Source organism: Delphinus delphis, chromosome 14 (genome assembly GCF_949987515.2).
Source record: "Delphinus delphis chromosome 14, mDelDel1.2, whole genome shotgun sequence".
Lineage (NCBI taxonomy): Eukaryota > Metazoa > Chordata > Mammalia > Artiodactyla > Delphinidae > Delphinus > Delphinus delphis.
Window position 1 is genome coordinate 53,109,024 of NC_082696.1, and position 15,468 is coordinate 53,124,491.

General features: G+C 43.3%; 1 protein-coding gene across 1 annotated transcript in view; it reads left to right on the forward strand.

Annotated features, from left to right (window-relative positions):
• PREP (prolyl endopeptidase) overlaps positions 1–15,468 on the forward strand; it is a 136,470-nt gene that overhangs the window by 104,101 nt on the left and 16,901 nt on the right. The window contains exons 11-12 of the mRNA XM_060030171.1: positions 12,620–12,756; positions 13,908–14,002. Coding sequence (XP_059886154.1) covers positions 12,620–12,756; positions 13,908–14,002 — 232 coding nt within the window. The remainder of the gene's footprint in view (positions 1–12,619; positions 12,757–13,907; positions 14,003–15,468) is intronic.

The following is a 15,468-nucleotide window of genomic DNA, read 5'->3' on the forward strand; positions in this document are numbered from 1 at the left end:
CATGTGGCTGTCCAGTTTTCCCAACACCATTTATTGAAGAGACTGTCCTTTCCCTATTGTATATTCTTGGTTCCTTTGTTGTAAATTAGTTGACCATATGAGCATGAGTTTATTTCCGGGTTCCCTATCCTCTTACACTGATCTATGTGTCTGTTTTTGTGCCAGTACCATAGTGTTTTGATTACTCTTGGTTTCTAATATAGTTTGAAATCTGGACACATGATTGCCTCCAGCTTTGTTCTTTCACAAGGTTGCTTTGGCTGTTCCGGGTCTTTTGTGGATCCATACAAATTTTAGGATTTTTTTTTCTATTTCTGTGAAAAATACCATTGCAATTTTGATAAGGATTGCATTGAATCTCTATATTGCTTTGGGAAATATGGATATTTTAACAATATTAATTTTTCCAATCCATGAGCATGGGATGTCTTTCCACTTATTTGTGTCTTCTTCAATTTCTTTCATTAATGTCCTGTAGTTTTCAATATATAGGTCTTTCATCTCCTTGGTTAAATTTATTCCTATGTCTTGTATTCTTTTTGATGCAATTATAAATGGGACTATTCTAATTTCTCTTTCTCATAGTTCATTATTAGCATAAAGAAATGCAACAGATTTTTGCATACTGATTTTGTATCCTGCCACTTTACTGAACTTGTGGATTAGTTCTAACAATGTTTTGGTGGAGTCTTTAGGGTTTATATATATATGATATCGTGTCTTCTGCAAATAGTGACAGTTTTACTTCTTCCTTTCCAGTATGGATACTTACTCCTTTTTCTTGTCTAATTGCTCAGGCTAGGACTTGCAATACTGTGGTGAGTAATTAGTGGCAAGAGAGGATATCCTTGTCTTGTTCCTGACCTTAGAGAAGGGCTTTCAGCTTTTCCCCATTGAGTATGTTGTTAGCTCTAGGCTTATCGTATATAGCCTTTATTATGTTGAGGTATGTTCCCTCTATACCTGCTTTGTTGAGAGTTTTTATCATAAATACATGTTGAATTTTGTCAAGTGCTTTTTCTGCATAAGATTTTTAACCCTTTTTGTTAATGTGGTATATCGCATTGACCGATTTGTGGGTGTTGAACCATCCTTGCATCCCTAGAATAAATTCCAATTCAATATATCGTTGGATTTGGTTTGGTAATATTTTGTTGAGGATTTCTTTTAATGAACTGCCACTTAAAATACTTTTTCTTATGTTTGATTGAAGCATGGGGTCCAGTTTGAGCATTCACTTCCGCATTTGTCCAGCACTCATTTTCTAAGTGCCTACTGTCCTCTGGGCACTGTATTAGGTATAGATGTAAATTGATGCACGGCCCCAAGAGGGAGATGCATGATGGTGCAACAGTTGTGCCATTGAGGGTTCAAGAGGAGCCCCTGGGGAAGGGGCCAGAGGATTTGCTGATCCCTTGTTTACAGGGGCTAACAGCATGGAGTCTGGAGTCAGACAGCCCAGGTTCAAATCCTGACTCTGTCACTTATGAGATATATGTTTTGGACTAGTTACTTTTCTGTGTCAAAGTGACTTCCCTAAAAAATGGCAGTATTCACGGTATAAAGTGTGAATTAAAATGAGGGAATATTTATAACGCTCTTAGAGTAGTGTTTGGTACATGGGAAAAACTATGTAAGTGTTTTAAACAAATCAAGTAAAATAAATACTGTATATTGTGACCAAAGTAGGGACTAAGGAAAACTCTATTGTGAAAAATATAGAAACTAAGTGGCAGGCATTTTAATATTTGTTTTTAAATGTATGGCAACTTTAGTCGATAGTTAACTTACATAGGAATTTACTATTACTAGGTTCTGTCTCCAGAGCCTTGGATAACTTTTGTTCCCTGTATTTTCAGTTATTTTGACTTTTTCAGGTAGAGAAGAACTTTGTAAAAATTAGGGAAGTTCCGAAATGAAATGACCTGCCATTTGTCTTGTTGTAAATTTCTTTCTCATTATAGAAATATCCAAGCAAAGGTTGAACCTGCCTGAGATGTAGCTCTGGGGATGCCTGCATTGGGTAGGAGTAGATGGGGGTCAAACAAGTGAACTCCTAAGAGCCGATGATTTGTTTCTTTTCAGTCATACTTTAGTCTATTCAGGCATGTGACATTGGGAGCCAGGGTCTGGAGATGTGAAATGGCAGTTTCACTGGAGAAGATAGCTGGGAAGGATTCACAGATGTTGAAGGCGGAGAGTAGAGTCTCAATTGCTGGTCTCAAACGTGGACTTCATTTTGTGGAAAATGGGAGGCATTGCAGTTTTCAGTAGGGGAATGACCTAGATTAAAAGGAAGATGTTTTTTTGATTGCAGGCAGATTAATCTGGTAGCAAGTATCCAAAGATTGGAAGCAAGAGTCCTGTTAGGAGACAAGGCCACCATGTGGATAGGCAGGGCTAGATAAGATGACATGTGAGAGGCATCCAAGATGACTTTGAGCCTCAGGAACTGATGAGGCTGGCTGGTGTATAGGAATTTGTGGGATCGGAAAGAGAGTGTTTAATATGTAATTCTAACTCATTTATTCAGTCAACAAATAAATTCATAAACAAATGTTACTGAATGCACACAGTGCAGTGCTCATAGTGACCTGAGGTTGGACTCATCATGTTGTTTTCATGAAGAACAAAACAGACACACATGCATTCCACATGCAGCCTAAAAGCCCACTGTGGTGAGCCTCATTACGGGGCAATGTATGCATTCTTAGAGAGCACCTCAGAAACGATGCCTGTTAAGAAACAGAAACTGCTTTCTCTGAACCTCTGCATATAGTAAGTAGGTCCTTCACTTTTATGAAAACGTCTGATTGTGTGTTTGCCTTGACCACAAGGAAATCGGGGCAGTGGAACTGACGGCTTTTATGTTTCACAATCAAGTCATATTTATTCATCATAGCCCCTTATGTCTTTCTACCTTAAAATACGTGAATACCTCTAAATTTTAAAAACTCATCAAAGTGCCATGTTCCACTTGTGTCTGTACCACTGGCTTTCTTTCCTCACGTTCAGAACCTTCCACTTTCTATTTCACTTCTTGCTGCACAGTTTGAGACCGGGAATAGGTTTATTATTCCAAAGAACAGATGGCTGAGCCTTTGAGAGCCGGTGCATTTCTGCAGAGACTATGCATATAGCACTTAGCACATCGTTGGTGCTCAAGAAATGTCCCAAAAATTAAAACAGATTTTTTAAATAGACCGACTTCGCTGTCGTTGAGGTGCCCCACAGGAGTTTTTTAAATCTCCAGTGTTACAAAAATGTCCAGCCATCCTGTGGAAAGCAGACTAAAACAATCTGAAATAAACACTTCCCTTTATATTTTCTGCCCAAAGGTGACCCTTAAACTCTCCCCCACTCCTCCAAAGTTAAAAGTCTAGAAAAGAGATAGGGTTACGACCTTCCTTGTATCTGAAACAGGCTAGTATTTTTAACGTAAGCACAGCTCAGAAACGTGCAGCACCTCCCAAAATTCTTCGTATACTTGTTTTACGAGCTAATGGGGGCACAGAGGTTGCCTTCTGCCCAGTTCTGTGGGTGATGGAATGTCCTGTTCCCTGTTTGCATTGAGCACGGAATTTCTGAGCAGCTCTGCTCCTCGTCACATGTGTCTGCCATCCTTAGCACAGGCCACACAAGGGGCTCTGTCAAGTCTGATGGGAAGGGAAGCTCAGCGCCCTTTATGAACATTCTCCTTTCAACCCGTCAGGCTCTAAAATTAGGCAGGAGTCGCCCTCACCAGACATTCCTCTCTGCAAAGGGCTTGCCCTTTACCGTTTTCCTTCACCTTGCGTGGACGAGCACATCCCATTACCCGTGATAACGAGAGTCCTGGCGTTTGCCTCAGAGAGCACCAAGTCTGAATCAGATTAACTGTGGGGCTGAAGATTGTTTGTTTGGGGAACTTAAATGGTCTCACATGTTCAAATGTGTTAGCAAAATTGATTTTATTACTAAATGTATTATTATCTCCAGAAAAGTAATCATTTCAGCAGAGAGAGCTGATCTTTTCATAACTGATGTCATTCTCTTGAAGAACAGTAACGTTCCCTTGGTTTATGTTCACTTGCTCCTCTTTTTCCTTTAAAGGAAGAGGTTTTTATTTCATCTGTATGAAGCCAGATTCACATGACAGCTGGACATGCATACAGATGAGCTGGACATGCATACAGATATACATGCATATCCGGAGAAAGACCACCTGACATTTGGTGATGCCTCGGCACAGTCATGCGGACAGTAGGGATGGTCATTTCTGACATTTTGGACTTATATAAAGTATAAACCTTTTCTCTCTTTTCCTCAAGAGTTTTTTAATTTAAAGGATGCAGATCAGGGATCGGTGAGCTCTTATCTGTCAGTCATTTCATTAGAATACTGGTTTTAAATGTGCAAAATTAGAAGCTGCTTTAAACTGATTACTTATCAAGTTGGGGTTAGCTTTTCTTATGATACTCTCAAGCATTTTGTGTTTCATTTCTGAAGTGAATTGTGCCTTTTAAGAATACTATTGAAACTGAATTTTTTTAGTAGAATGGCATGGCAGGATATAGTGGGATTTTTATTATTCTTTTAATAATCTGTCCTCAAGGTGGTAACACTGATGACTGTTTAGAAAAGGATCATCTTTCTAAGCAGACCCATTCTGCTTTAAGAAATAATGATAAGTAATAACTCCTGTATCTGGAATGTGGCTTTTGACATGCTTGAATGAGTCTCCTTTTCAAGAGGGTAACGAAAACAAAAAAGCGAAGAAAGGGTACTTGTCCCCTGGATTCCCTAGAGGCCAGTGATCATTGTCTTGGGGGTGGGGGTGGGGAGAATATATTAAATTTATGTCAAAGTTTCTAACGTTTGCAAAATTTTGCATAATTACACCCAGGAAAGATGCTTACAAGGAAGTAATAGCTTGAAGTGAATTACTTTCTAATAGGGTAGAAAAAACGCTGGACCAGGGGCTTGGTGTTAATTTTACGTAAGCTAGCAGTGTTACCTGGCAGTTATCTTTATGGATCTTGGGTTTCTCGTTTCTAAAATGAGAGGGTGACCAGCTAGGTGAGGTCCCAGAGTGACATTCTCTCCTTGTATCTGAAACATTTATTGATTGATTGATTTTTATTTTTTGTGCATTGGGTCTTCGTTGCTGCGCGCGGGCTTTCTCTAGTTGCGGTGAGCGGGGGCTACTCTGTTGCGGTTCGCGGGCTTCTCATTGCGGTGGCTTGTCTTCTTGCAGAGCACTGTCTCTAGGTGCGTGGGCTTCAGTATTTGTGGCATGTGGGCTCTGTAGTCGTGGCTCGCGGGCTCTAGAGCACAGGCTCAGTAGTTGCGGCGCACAGGCTTAGTTGCTCCACGGCATGTAGGTTCTTCCCAGACCAGGACTCGAACCCATGTCCCCTGCATTGGCAGGCAGATTCTTAACCACTGGGCCACCAGGGAAATCCCTGAAACATTTTAAATACCCAGAATTTGGGATGATCATCTTGATTCCCCAGGGCTGAGAAAGAGCTGACACCAGCTTTCTTTCCCAGGTGGAACAGCCTCACAACTACTTGAAAATACCCATCTCTGTCCTCTATCGAGGTACAGCGTGGGCTTCCCAGAGGGTGTGCTTCCTTATCGCCTTGTTGTGCTGAATGTTCTTGGTTTTAAATGTGGACTAACTTTGTTATGCTGCTGTGAGTCTACAAAATGAAGTACGTAAGTTTTAAAGGGGAGGAACACGGAATTAAGGCAGGAAACATTCTGAAGTCAGTGTGTGATCAGTCTCTGGTTGGCTTACTAATGTCTAGAACTAACTGTGGCTTTGAATCGCCGTCATGATGTTTATTTTTCATCTGTGGTGTCCCTGATGAAGGTTGCATATCAAAACACGATAAAATAGTCCCTCTCATGTGGTCTCACGGGTGCTTCCAAAGACACTGTCTTAAATTCTTCGGTGGTGCTTGTGTCGGTGAAGGTGGACAGGCGTGCCAGGGGAAAGACCCGGTGCTGACCCTGGTGTCACAGGCTCCTGGTTGGACTGGACCTATCGCACGGACCGTTTGCTCTGCTGCTGACAGGAATGGGGTAGACGGGGCCCGTCAGCCTCACATGATGAGCTGTTGGACCTAGATGACGGACAGACTTTTTCTGTTACTCAAGTGGGTGCCTGCTGGATCCCATGGGAGCACTTTGTTGTCCTGTCCGTTAAGGGTCCCATAATGGCTTTGGCATCCCATCAAAGGTCTGTGCCCACAGTGGACACTCAAAATGAACGGATGTGTATTGTCAGCTCGCTCTCAATTGGTTACAATTATGAGGGCGAAAAGTCTTTTTGCTTTTTAGCTTGAACCTGGGTGGTGGTGTAGCAATAAACTTTTGAAAACAGCCCATGGGTTCAAGCTTCAGCAGTCGCCTCCTCATCAAGCAGTAACGGCTTGTGTATCATATAAATAGATAAAATATATTATGGTGGTTGTGTGTTACTAATAATAGTTCGAGGCGCCACTGCTCCTACCACCGCTTCACTTTAGCCAGTGAGAGGAGTCAGGGAGACCAGGTGGGTTTGAGGCTAGTGTGGCAGGGAGTCCTGAGCAGGGTCACCAGCACACATGCGCGAGGAGAGGCCTGAGAATTGAAGTGGCCGAGTGATGCCTGGGCGTGGGGTCCTTGGCACAAGATGTGATTCTGAGAGTTGGCAGTTGGGTGGCTGAGGAGAGAGTGAAGTAAGGGACCACCGCTACTACCCAAAATGAGAGAGCCCCAAAGAGGAGCCTGTACAGGTACACCTAGAGTACGTTGGCTTGCAGATGTAGACGGGCCACCCACCGTGTGACATCACAGCCCTCACAGTGGAGCAACCTGAGGGGCTTTCTAACCAGCCCCTCAACAGGGACCTGCAAATGTGGGCGTGAAGGTCCTTAGCACGGAGTAGTTTATTGGAACTCTCTGAGATGGCAAATGGGGCATTTGCAGATAGAAAAGAGAAGACCAAGTATAGAAAACTGCAAAACAGTAGCATTTGGCAGCAGGAAGAAGAGCTAGTAATGGATCAATTAGGAAGGTTGAAAGAGAATTAGAGAAATACCGCACCCAGGAAGCCAAAGAAGCAGCTGCGAGATAGGGATCGAAACAGATGAGGCCTGGGAAGAAACCAATTCAAAAATGGCATTTCTGAAAAATGGGAAAAAGAATTATTCTTTAGTAAATGGTGTATAATAGTTGGCTATTTGGGGAAAAGTAGTTAGATACCAGATCATATGTAAAAAGAAACTTCATTTGGATAACCATAAATGTAAAAATTCAAAATGAAAATATAGACAAATATTTTTACACCTTGGGGTGAGGGAGTCCTATCTGTATATGTGCTATGTAAATATATTCAAGATACCACAAAGAAAGTTTAAAAACAGGCTATAGACTGGGAGGAAATACAAACAAAATATGTGACAGAAAGAAAGGTAAATGTCCTTAATGTAAGAAGAGTTTCTGTTAACTAATCAGAAAGGTAAAACACACTGAAAGCGTGGGCACACTTTGTTTTCTGAGGAAGAGATATAAAATGACCAATTAACAGATGAAAATCTTTGCTAATCTAAAAACTGAGCCTTAAAACTGATGAGATGGTAATGTTTGCCTTTTACACTAGCAAAAATTAAAATCCATCTTAACACCCACTGCTAATAAGAAATTGACACTTAGGTAATATTGTCATTAGGAGCTTAAGTTGATACACCGTTTTTAGAGTATTAGTCAGAATCTATTGAATTTTTTTTTATTGGAGTATAGTTGATTTACAATGTTACATTACTTTCTGCTGTACAGCACAGTGAATCAGTTATACATATAGCCACTCTTTTTTAGATTTTCCCATATGTCATTACATAGTATTGAGTAGTTCCCTGTGCTATACAGTAGGTCCTTATTCGTTATCTATTTTATATATAGTAGTGTGCATATGTCATTCCCAATCTCCCAGTTTATCCCTCCTCCCTGTTTCCCCCCGTAACCATAAGATTGTTTTCTACATCTGTAACTCTATTTTTATTTATAAATAAGTTCATTTGTACCATTTTTTTAGATTTCACATATAAGCAATATCATATATTTGTCCTTCTCTGTCTGCTTTCACTCAGTGTGACAATCTCTTGGTCCATCCGTGTTGCTGCAGATGGCATTATTTCATTCGTTTTTATGGCTGAGTAATATTTCATTGTATATATGTGGCACATCTTCTTTATCCATTCCTCTGTCGATGGGCACTTAAGTTGCTTCCACGTCCTAGCTATTGTAAATAGTGTTGCAGTGAACTTTGGGGTGCATGTATCTTTTCGAATTATGGTTTTCTCCAGATATATGCCCAGGAGTGGGATTACTGGGTCATATGGTAGCTCTGTTTTTAGTTTTTTAAGGAACCTCCGTACTGTTCTCCATGATGGTTGTACCAATTTACATTCCTACCAATGAGGTGGATAACCTCATTGTAGTTCTGATTTGCATTTCTCTAATAATTAGTGATGTTGAGCATCTTTTCATGTGCTTTTTGGCCATCTGTACAGTATGGACCATCCATGTGGGTCTTACTCTGTCTTGCCTGCCACAGACCGCTTCCTGCACTCTCCTCCGAATCCCAGAAGCTCCCTCTCTGTCCCAGCTGATCCCCCTGCCACCGGTGAGGGGGCTTCCCTGAGTGCAGGAACCTTTCCTCTCCTATAGCTCCCCCCCGCCAGGGGTGCAGGTCACGTCTCGTTTCCTTTTTTTTTCTTTCTTTCATCCTACCCAGTTGTGTGGGGATTTTTCTTGTCCTTTTAGGTGTCTGAGGTCCTCTGCTAGTGTTCAGCAGGTGCTCTGTGAGAATCGTTTCATTTGTAGATGTGTTCTTGATGTACTTGTGGGGAGAGGTCAACTCCACATCCTCCTATTCTGACATCTTGGCTCTAACTCCTGTGTTGAATTTTTAAATGCACATACACTTTGATTTAGCAATCATGTCTAAGAACACATCCTATAGAAATTATAGCATGAGTATATAAGATTTGTGTAAAAGGGATTTGTTCTATCAATCAGTGTTGATAACAGAAAAAGGGTAGTCTGAATAGCCTTTGGTGAGCAAATGGTTAAATAAGTTTGTGTACTTTCATACGATGAAGTACGAGGCAGCCACTTTGTTAAATGAGGTAAATCTGGGTATCTTTACCTGGAAGGAATTCCACGTTAGGTAGCTGAGTGGGGAGAAGCCGACTAAGTTTTATCCCAATATTGGCCTGATTCTGTATATTGCCTTTTAATAATAACCTGTGTATGTGAATACGTGTAAACAGATGTGTCTCTATAAGCATGCAGAAAAGTTCGGAAGGATCTACACCACCAGGGTAGAGGTAGGGGTGGAGGGGCAAAGACAAGAAAATTCATCACTGCCCTTCGAAAGGGCAATGGTGAGGATAGGACTGAACGAGGCAGGCGAGTGTGAGCTGTGGGTGTAGGTTACTGTGGATATGTTTGATCGGGAAGGAAGCAGGAGGGACAGGCATGGCAGTACAAAAGATTTGGGGCGTTGTTGTTGTTATGTAGGATAGGAGAAATTTGAGTCTGTTTGTACGCCAAGGAAAGGGAGACAATACAAAAAGAAAAAGTTGTGGTAATCAGAAGAGTGTGGTAGTAGTGGACTTAGTAAGAAATGAATGATCCTTCTTTCTATGGGGTTCAGAGGGTGAGTGAAGTTGGCAGAAGGTTTTTCCAGAACTCCAAGCAGATGGCCCCCATGAAGATAGGAAAGGCCAGATACAAAAGAGTAGGGGATGCACATGGGTGGTGTTGGGAATGGAAGAAAATGGGAAACAATGGGAACAGCTGGGGGATGTGCTAAATCTGCAGGTTTGGTCATCCACCTCCTACTTGTGGGACCAGAATTTCTGGGAATGAAGCCTAGGAAACTGCACTGTTAGCATGTTTATCACAGATGCTTAGGCCCAACCCATAAGGTTCAAGAACCACTAGTGTAGATTATGAAGTGGAGCTTTTCGGTTGGGCCAGGTTTGGGAAGCAAGTGGAAACAAGGAGTGTGCTGCCTTTTCTTCCTTACCAGGCAAATCTAGAAAGAAACTTACCCACAAAGCCCCTCTGAAGAAGAGGCTTCAAGAGGAAATCAGTGTCAGTAAAGTCAAAGGAATGGAAAGAGCAGAATGGGAACTAGCTGGGCTATTTTTAATGTCTGTTTCCAAACTGTCCACATGGATTCCTTCCATAGTTATCAAAAGACCCAGGAGTCAGTCTGCCCGTCTGTTGCGGGCAGGTTAAGGTTTATTGCCATCAATTGCCACTCGATCAATGGAAATGGCGTAAACACTGCTCTGTGCGTATGTATGGAGATTTGATAAAGATTTATACACGTATATATGTTACGTGTGTATGTTTATTTCAAGTCTGAAATAGCCTTCTCTTAAGGAGTTGTCCTGAAGGTGATTCTATTGTAGTCATGCTCACAGTGCCCTTTCACTTCTGGACAGCGTTCACGGTGTTATTTTAACATCTCAACTACACCAGCTTAAAACTTGGGTATATTTTTGCAGCTATGGGCATAAGGGGGCCTTTGTGCTTTTGACTGTATTCCACAAGGATGCCTCTCTGTCCTGGAGCCGGATGGGAGCATTGCAGACGGAGGTGCAGGCACTGGAAATCCTACAGGTGGTAGCAAGCAAAGCAGTGCCAGAGGAGGAAGCCACGTTGCCCCGAAGCAAGAAGACAGAGCACTTTGCAGACAGGAGGCTCTGAGGGTCAGCTTAGTAGGGACGGAAGTGCACCAGTCCAGCTGACCGGGTGAAGAGTAGGACGCAGAAGGGGAGGTGCCTGAGGAGGGCTCAGCCGGGCTGGGGAGGGATTGGGTGCCGGGGCTGGGATTTGAGGATAGGTGGGAAGTCGGGACGTAGCGGGGGGTGGGGGGGAACGCTATTTTTTGAGCAGATGATTGAGTTAGGGTAGAATCGTGTGAGACAGTTTGCTCCCCTGCCCACCCGCCCCCACGCTGTCTCCTCTGTGGTTAGAACGCGCCTACCTGAGGGCCTGGGTTCAGCTCATTAGCCCCAGCCGTCGCCTGTGCCTCTCACCCTGCATTTGCTTGTACTGCTCGCACGGTTACTCTCTATTAGTGGCTCCTAACCGGCACTAAATAACTTTAACTAAACCCTGTCTCCTCTGATAACTTTGAACTCTGCCATGTATTCTCCATAATTCCTAAACAGTCAACTTTACATATATCTCAGTATTTCTCTCCAAAGTCAGAAGCAAATGCTTGTTATACTGTTCCTTGGCAGGTTTCAAAAAACGACCAGACTCGCAGGCATTAATGGTGGCCATGTAGTGCCTTTCTCCAAATCTGCCTCGCCTCCCCCCCTCCCCTGCCCGCCCCCCACTGTTTATTCCCAAGGACTTTGTGGACACTTTCCACGATAGAACTGCTACCTTAAAAAGCTTTGGATAGAATATGGCTCCGAGTCACACTGCCTGTAGAGGTTTATGTCCCTGACTGTGACGTGTGAGGTCAGCAAGACGTTTCTAAGCCGGGGCACTTTCCAGGTGTCATTTGGGATAAAGATACCACGTTTGACCAGAGAAAGCTATTTACAGATTGTCTGTCTGGAAGAAGCCATTATCAGCTTTGGGTGGCTTACCGTTTGAATAACATTTCATGTTCTCTTTCTAATCCTTTTTCTCTTATTCCTTTTCTCCAAAAAGTCATGAATCTAGAAATGTTAACTGAACTTACCAGATTCAGGAAGGTTTGATGAGCCTTAATTATCAATCCTGGAGAAAGTGTCTTTGTTTAATCAGAAACAATAGGATTCCTATGTTGCTTCTTATCTACTCTCTAAAGCTAACATACGTTTTGTTGTTGCTAACATTTAATTAATAGTTGAACCTAGGAAAATGAAGAGGGGTTGAGTGTCTTAACATTTGGAGAGGAAGTTGAATATGAAATGTCTTTCCTAGAAAAACAGTCTTCCTAGATTGGGTTGTTTGGCAGAAGAGCCAAATCTGAGTTTCCGCTGCCGGGAGGGGTGCTCGGGAGCAGAGAACTGAATGCCTGTTCTCTTATATGGGCCTCGTGGAGACCCTAAGAGGTGGGCACGGTGGCCACATTTTAGGGATAAAGAACTAAAGCTGAGGGGCTTCCTTGGTGGCGCAGTGGTTGAGAGTCCGCCTGACGATGCAGGGGATGCGGGTTCATGCCCCGGTCCGGGAAGATACCACATGCCACGGAGCAGCTGGGCCCATAAGCCATGGCCTCTGGGCCTGCGCGTCCGGAGCCTGTGCTCCGCAACGGGAGAGGCCACAACAGTGAGAAGCCCGCGTACCGCAAAAAAAAAAACTAAAGCTGAGTGAGGACAGACTTGCCAGGGGTCACCTAGCTTTTGAGAGTGGAAGAAGAATTCAAAGTCGTCTCCCTGTATTCACTACTCCACACTGTCTCCATAAAAACGGAAATATGCTTCACCATCAACTAGCCCCTTAGTGGTACTGGATTTTCACTGTGCTACTCAACAGCTTGAAGAATTTACTACCTGTCTTTTTCCCATGTAAAAGCATGCAAGTGTTTACTCAGGAACGCTAAATCTAGCTGTTCTGCTTTCTTTTGTTCTAGATTTTCTACCCTAGCAAGGATGGTACAAAGATTCCAATGTTCATCGTGCATAAAAAGGGCATAAAATTGGATGCCTCTCATCCCGCTTTCCTATACGGCTACGGCGGCTTCAACATATCTATCACACCTAACTACAGGTAAGCGTGGCACCTCGGAACTTCAGCGTGCATCTGACCTTCTCCAGACAGTGAGGAGAAACCAGAGACTGCCTCTGCACCAGAGCCCCATCCCCTTGGTCCCCAGAGGAGAACCTGGATGAAAACAACACTGATTCCTGAGCAGATCTTACCTTTGTTCATTGTGCAACGAGTATTCGTTAAGCCTGCTCTGTGTTGGGAAGTGAGACGAGTAAGGAAGTGTCCTTACACCATTTTCTTCCCTGAACCAGTGGATATGCTGGCAGTTTCAGTAGAGACCCTCCGAGGTATAGGAAAAATGTTGAAGAGAGGACCACATGGGTGTATGGTCTGTACCTACCTCAAACTCTCCTTTCCTCTGATCTTCAACATCCAGGGAATTAGCAGCCAGACCATCTTGAGCCTCAGGTTGCAGAAGCCCACAGTTTCCCCAGTTACTAAAAGGAAGAGTGAATAAATTTCAGAAATAGTTCTCAAAGCACAATTAATTTTAGTTAACAGCAAACAGAAAAATAACCTCAGTACTGTTAGGGTCAGAGTGGAACGAGAAGGAAGAAACATAAAATCCAAACTTTCTAAAGAAGCTTTGTGCTATAGTTTCTTCTGTTTATTTCTAGAAAACATTCTCTAGCCCTGGGCACGCGTTCTTATTTTCTGGTCAGTGTGCCTGATCTCCTCTACCTCTCTCACACCTAGTTTCAACGTCTAAATTTCTGTAAAACTGGAAAATCTGTTTAAAATTCATATTTCAGAAGGAGCTTTCTTTTTTCCAACTTGAACAATTTGGAGAGAGATACTGGGAGAGATGGTAGCAGGGGCTTTTACCGGGTGTGTAACGAGCACAGCACCATTCATACCAAGGCTGTGTCACGTGGGTGGCAGTATTTTGGTTGCCAAGACAGTTGTTTAAAATGAGGTATACTGCACGCTCCTGAAAACGTATGAGCTTTGCAGTTCATCACTAGTCAGAAGTTACAACATTTCACTTAAACCGAGCAATGTAAAAGCACTGGGCTTCCACGCAGATGACAGCACGTGCGGAGCGTCTTCAGGGCCGTGTGTGCGGGTGCGGGTGCAGGTGTGGTGGAGGAGGACAGCGGCCCTCACTGGGCACAGGTAGTGGCAGGTTAACTGTTTTTACCATTTCTCAGTGTGTCCAGGCTCATCTTTGTGAGACACATGGGTGGTGTCCTTGCAGTGGCCAACATCAGAGGAGGTGGGGAGTACGGAGAGACGTGGCATAAAGGTGAGGTATTTTCTCTGCAGAAACGCAAACATGGCATAGAGCAAGCCGAGGGGATTAGGGGCAGAAAAGGATGCTTCCAAACACATTGCAGACACCAGTCCCCCTTTCAATTGAAACAGCCCAGTCTCTTCAGTTTATTCTCCTTTGCAGTCTATTTTAATGAAGGACACCTTTTTCAGACGCATCTCCTACATACCATAATCAGTTTGTTTTGTTTTGTTTTGTTTTTAGCAATGTATAGGGTACATTTTTATCTATCACTGTCAGAAGTGAGCCTGGGGGATACTTTTGGTATTTATTGTGTCTCCTTCTCCTGTTAGCCTGGCTTTTTACTGTTTAGCATTATCGGCTATCTCAAAACAGACTGCAAAAACAGGCCATTTTCTCTTAAAAGAAAAGAGCACTCTACAATAGAGCTTTCCTATTCCCAGTTCGGGCATCTTTTGCTTGTTTTCTCTGATCTTCCCAACGTTGCTAAGAAATAGCATCCTCCTAGTGTTGCTGCTGGGACTCTGATAAAACCTGCACGTGCTAGATAAACACAAGAACACAGTCAGTTTTCTTTTCTGGTTTTAACGGTTCAGTCCCTGTTCTCTGGCCTCCTGAAGCATGTATTCTAGTTGATTGAGGAAACTGCTCCTATATTCAACTTTATTCCCCAGATTATCATTCTTTTAAAAAAAAATTATGGCAATCTTTACTTTTAAAGCCCCATCTCTTCCTTTTCTCTCTATACGGAGCACACCCCGTCTCCCAGGCTTTTGTGTATCTGGAATGCATAGACTAACCAATAACTTGAAGAAGATGTTCTTCCCTTACCTTATTCCTGTGTTTGTGGGAGGAGGGTGTGGGAAGCCCCTTCACTCCCGCTGGCTCCCTGCTTCTCCCCTCTCAACATCAGGCGTCCTGTGTAAGACAGTCTGCAGGCACGAGGGCGGCCCCCAGGGCTCAGGCTTGGCCAGCAGCACGTGGCGAGAAGGCTCTTCTCCTGCAGCAGGAGCATCCGAGACCACCCTCTGGATCCGTACGCCCACTTGTTCTTCTCTACCTCCTAAGGCCAAGGCTCTGGTTTTCTGCATCGATCAGATCAGCAAAGATGAGGGTAGATCTGTAAAGAGCTTTTTTCATAAGCACCTGTTAGATGTCAGGAGGCAGGAAAGGCCCAAGCCTAAATCCTCGGCCTTCAGCATGCACCCCAAGGACTGATGTCAGACAGCAAACTATTTGAGCATCTTAGCAAGAGTGAGTGTCCCTAATGAACACATGGGCCCCCAGCCTGCCAGCCGTCGTCGGGCCAGCTGCTGCCAGGTGTCGTCCTTGAAGGCTTTATTGATCGTCACTGTATTTGAAACAGCATAGAATTCATTGTATAGTTTTGACTTGGACCTGATATTAGAGTTTAATTACACTAAAATCATAGTGATATCTTACTGTGATAGTAAGAGATAACTAAGAAAGGAGGAATA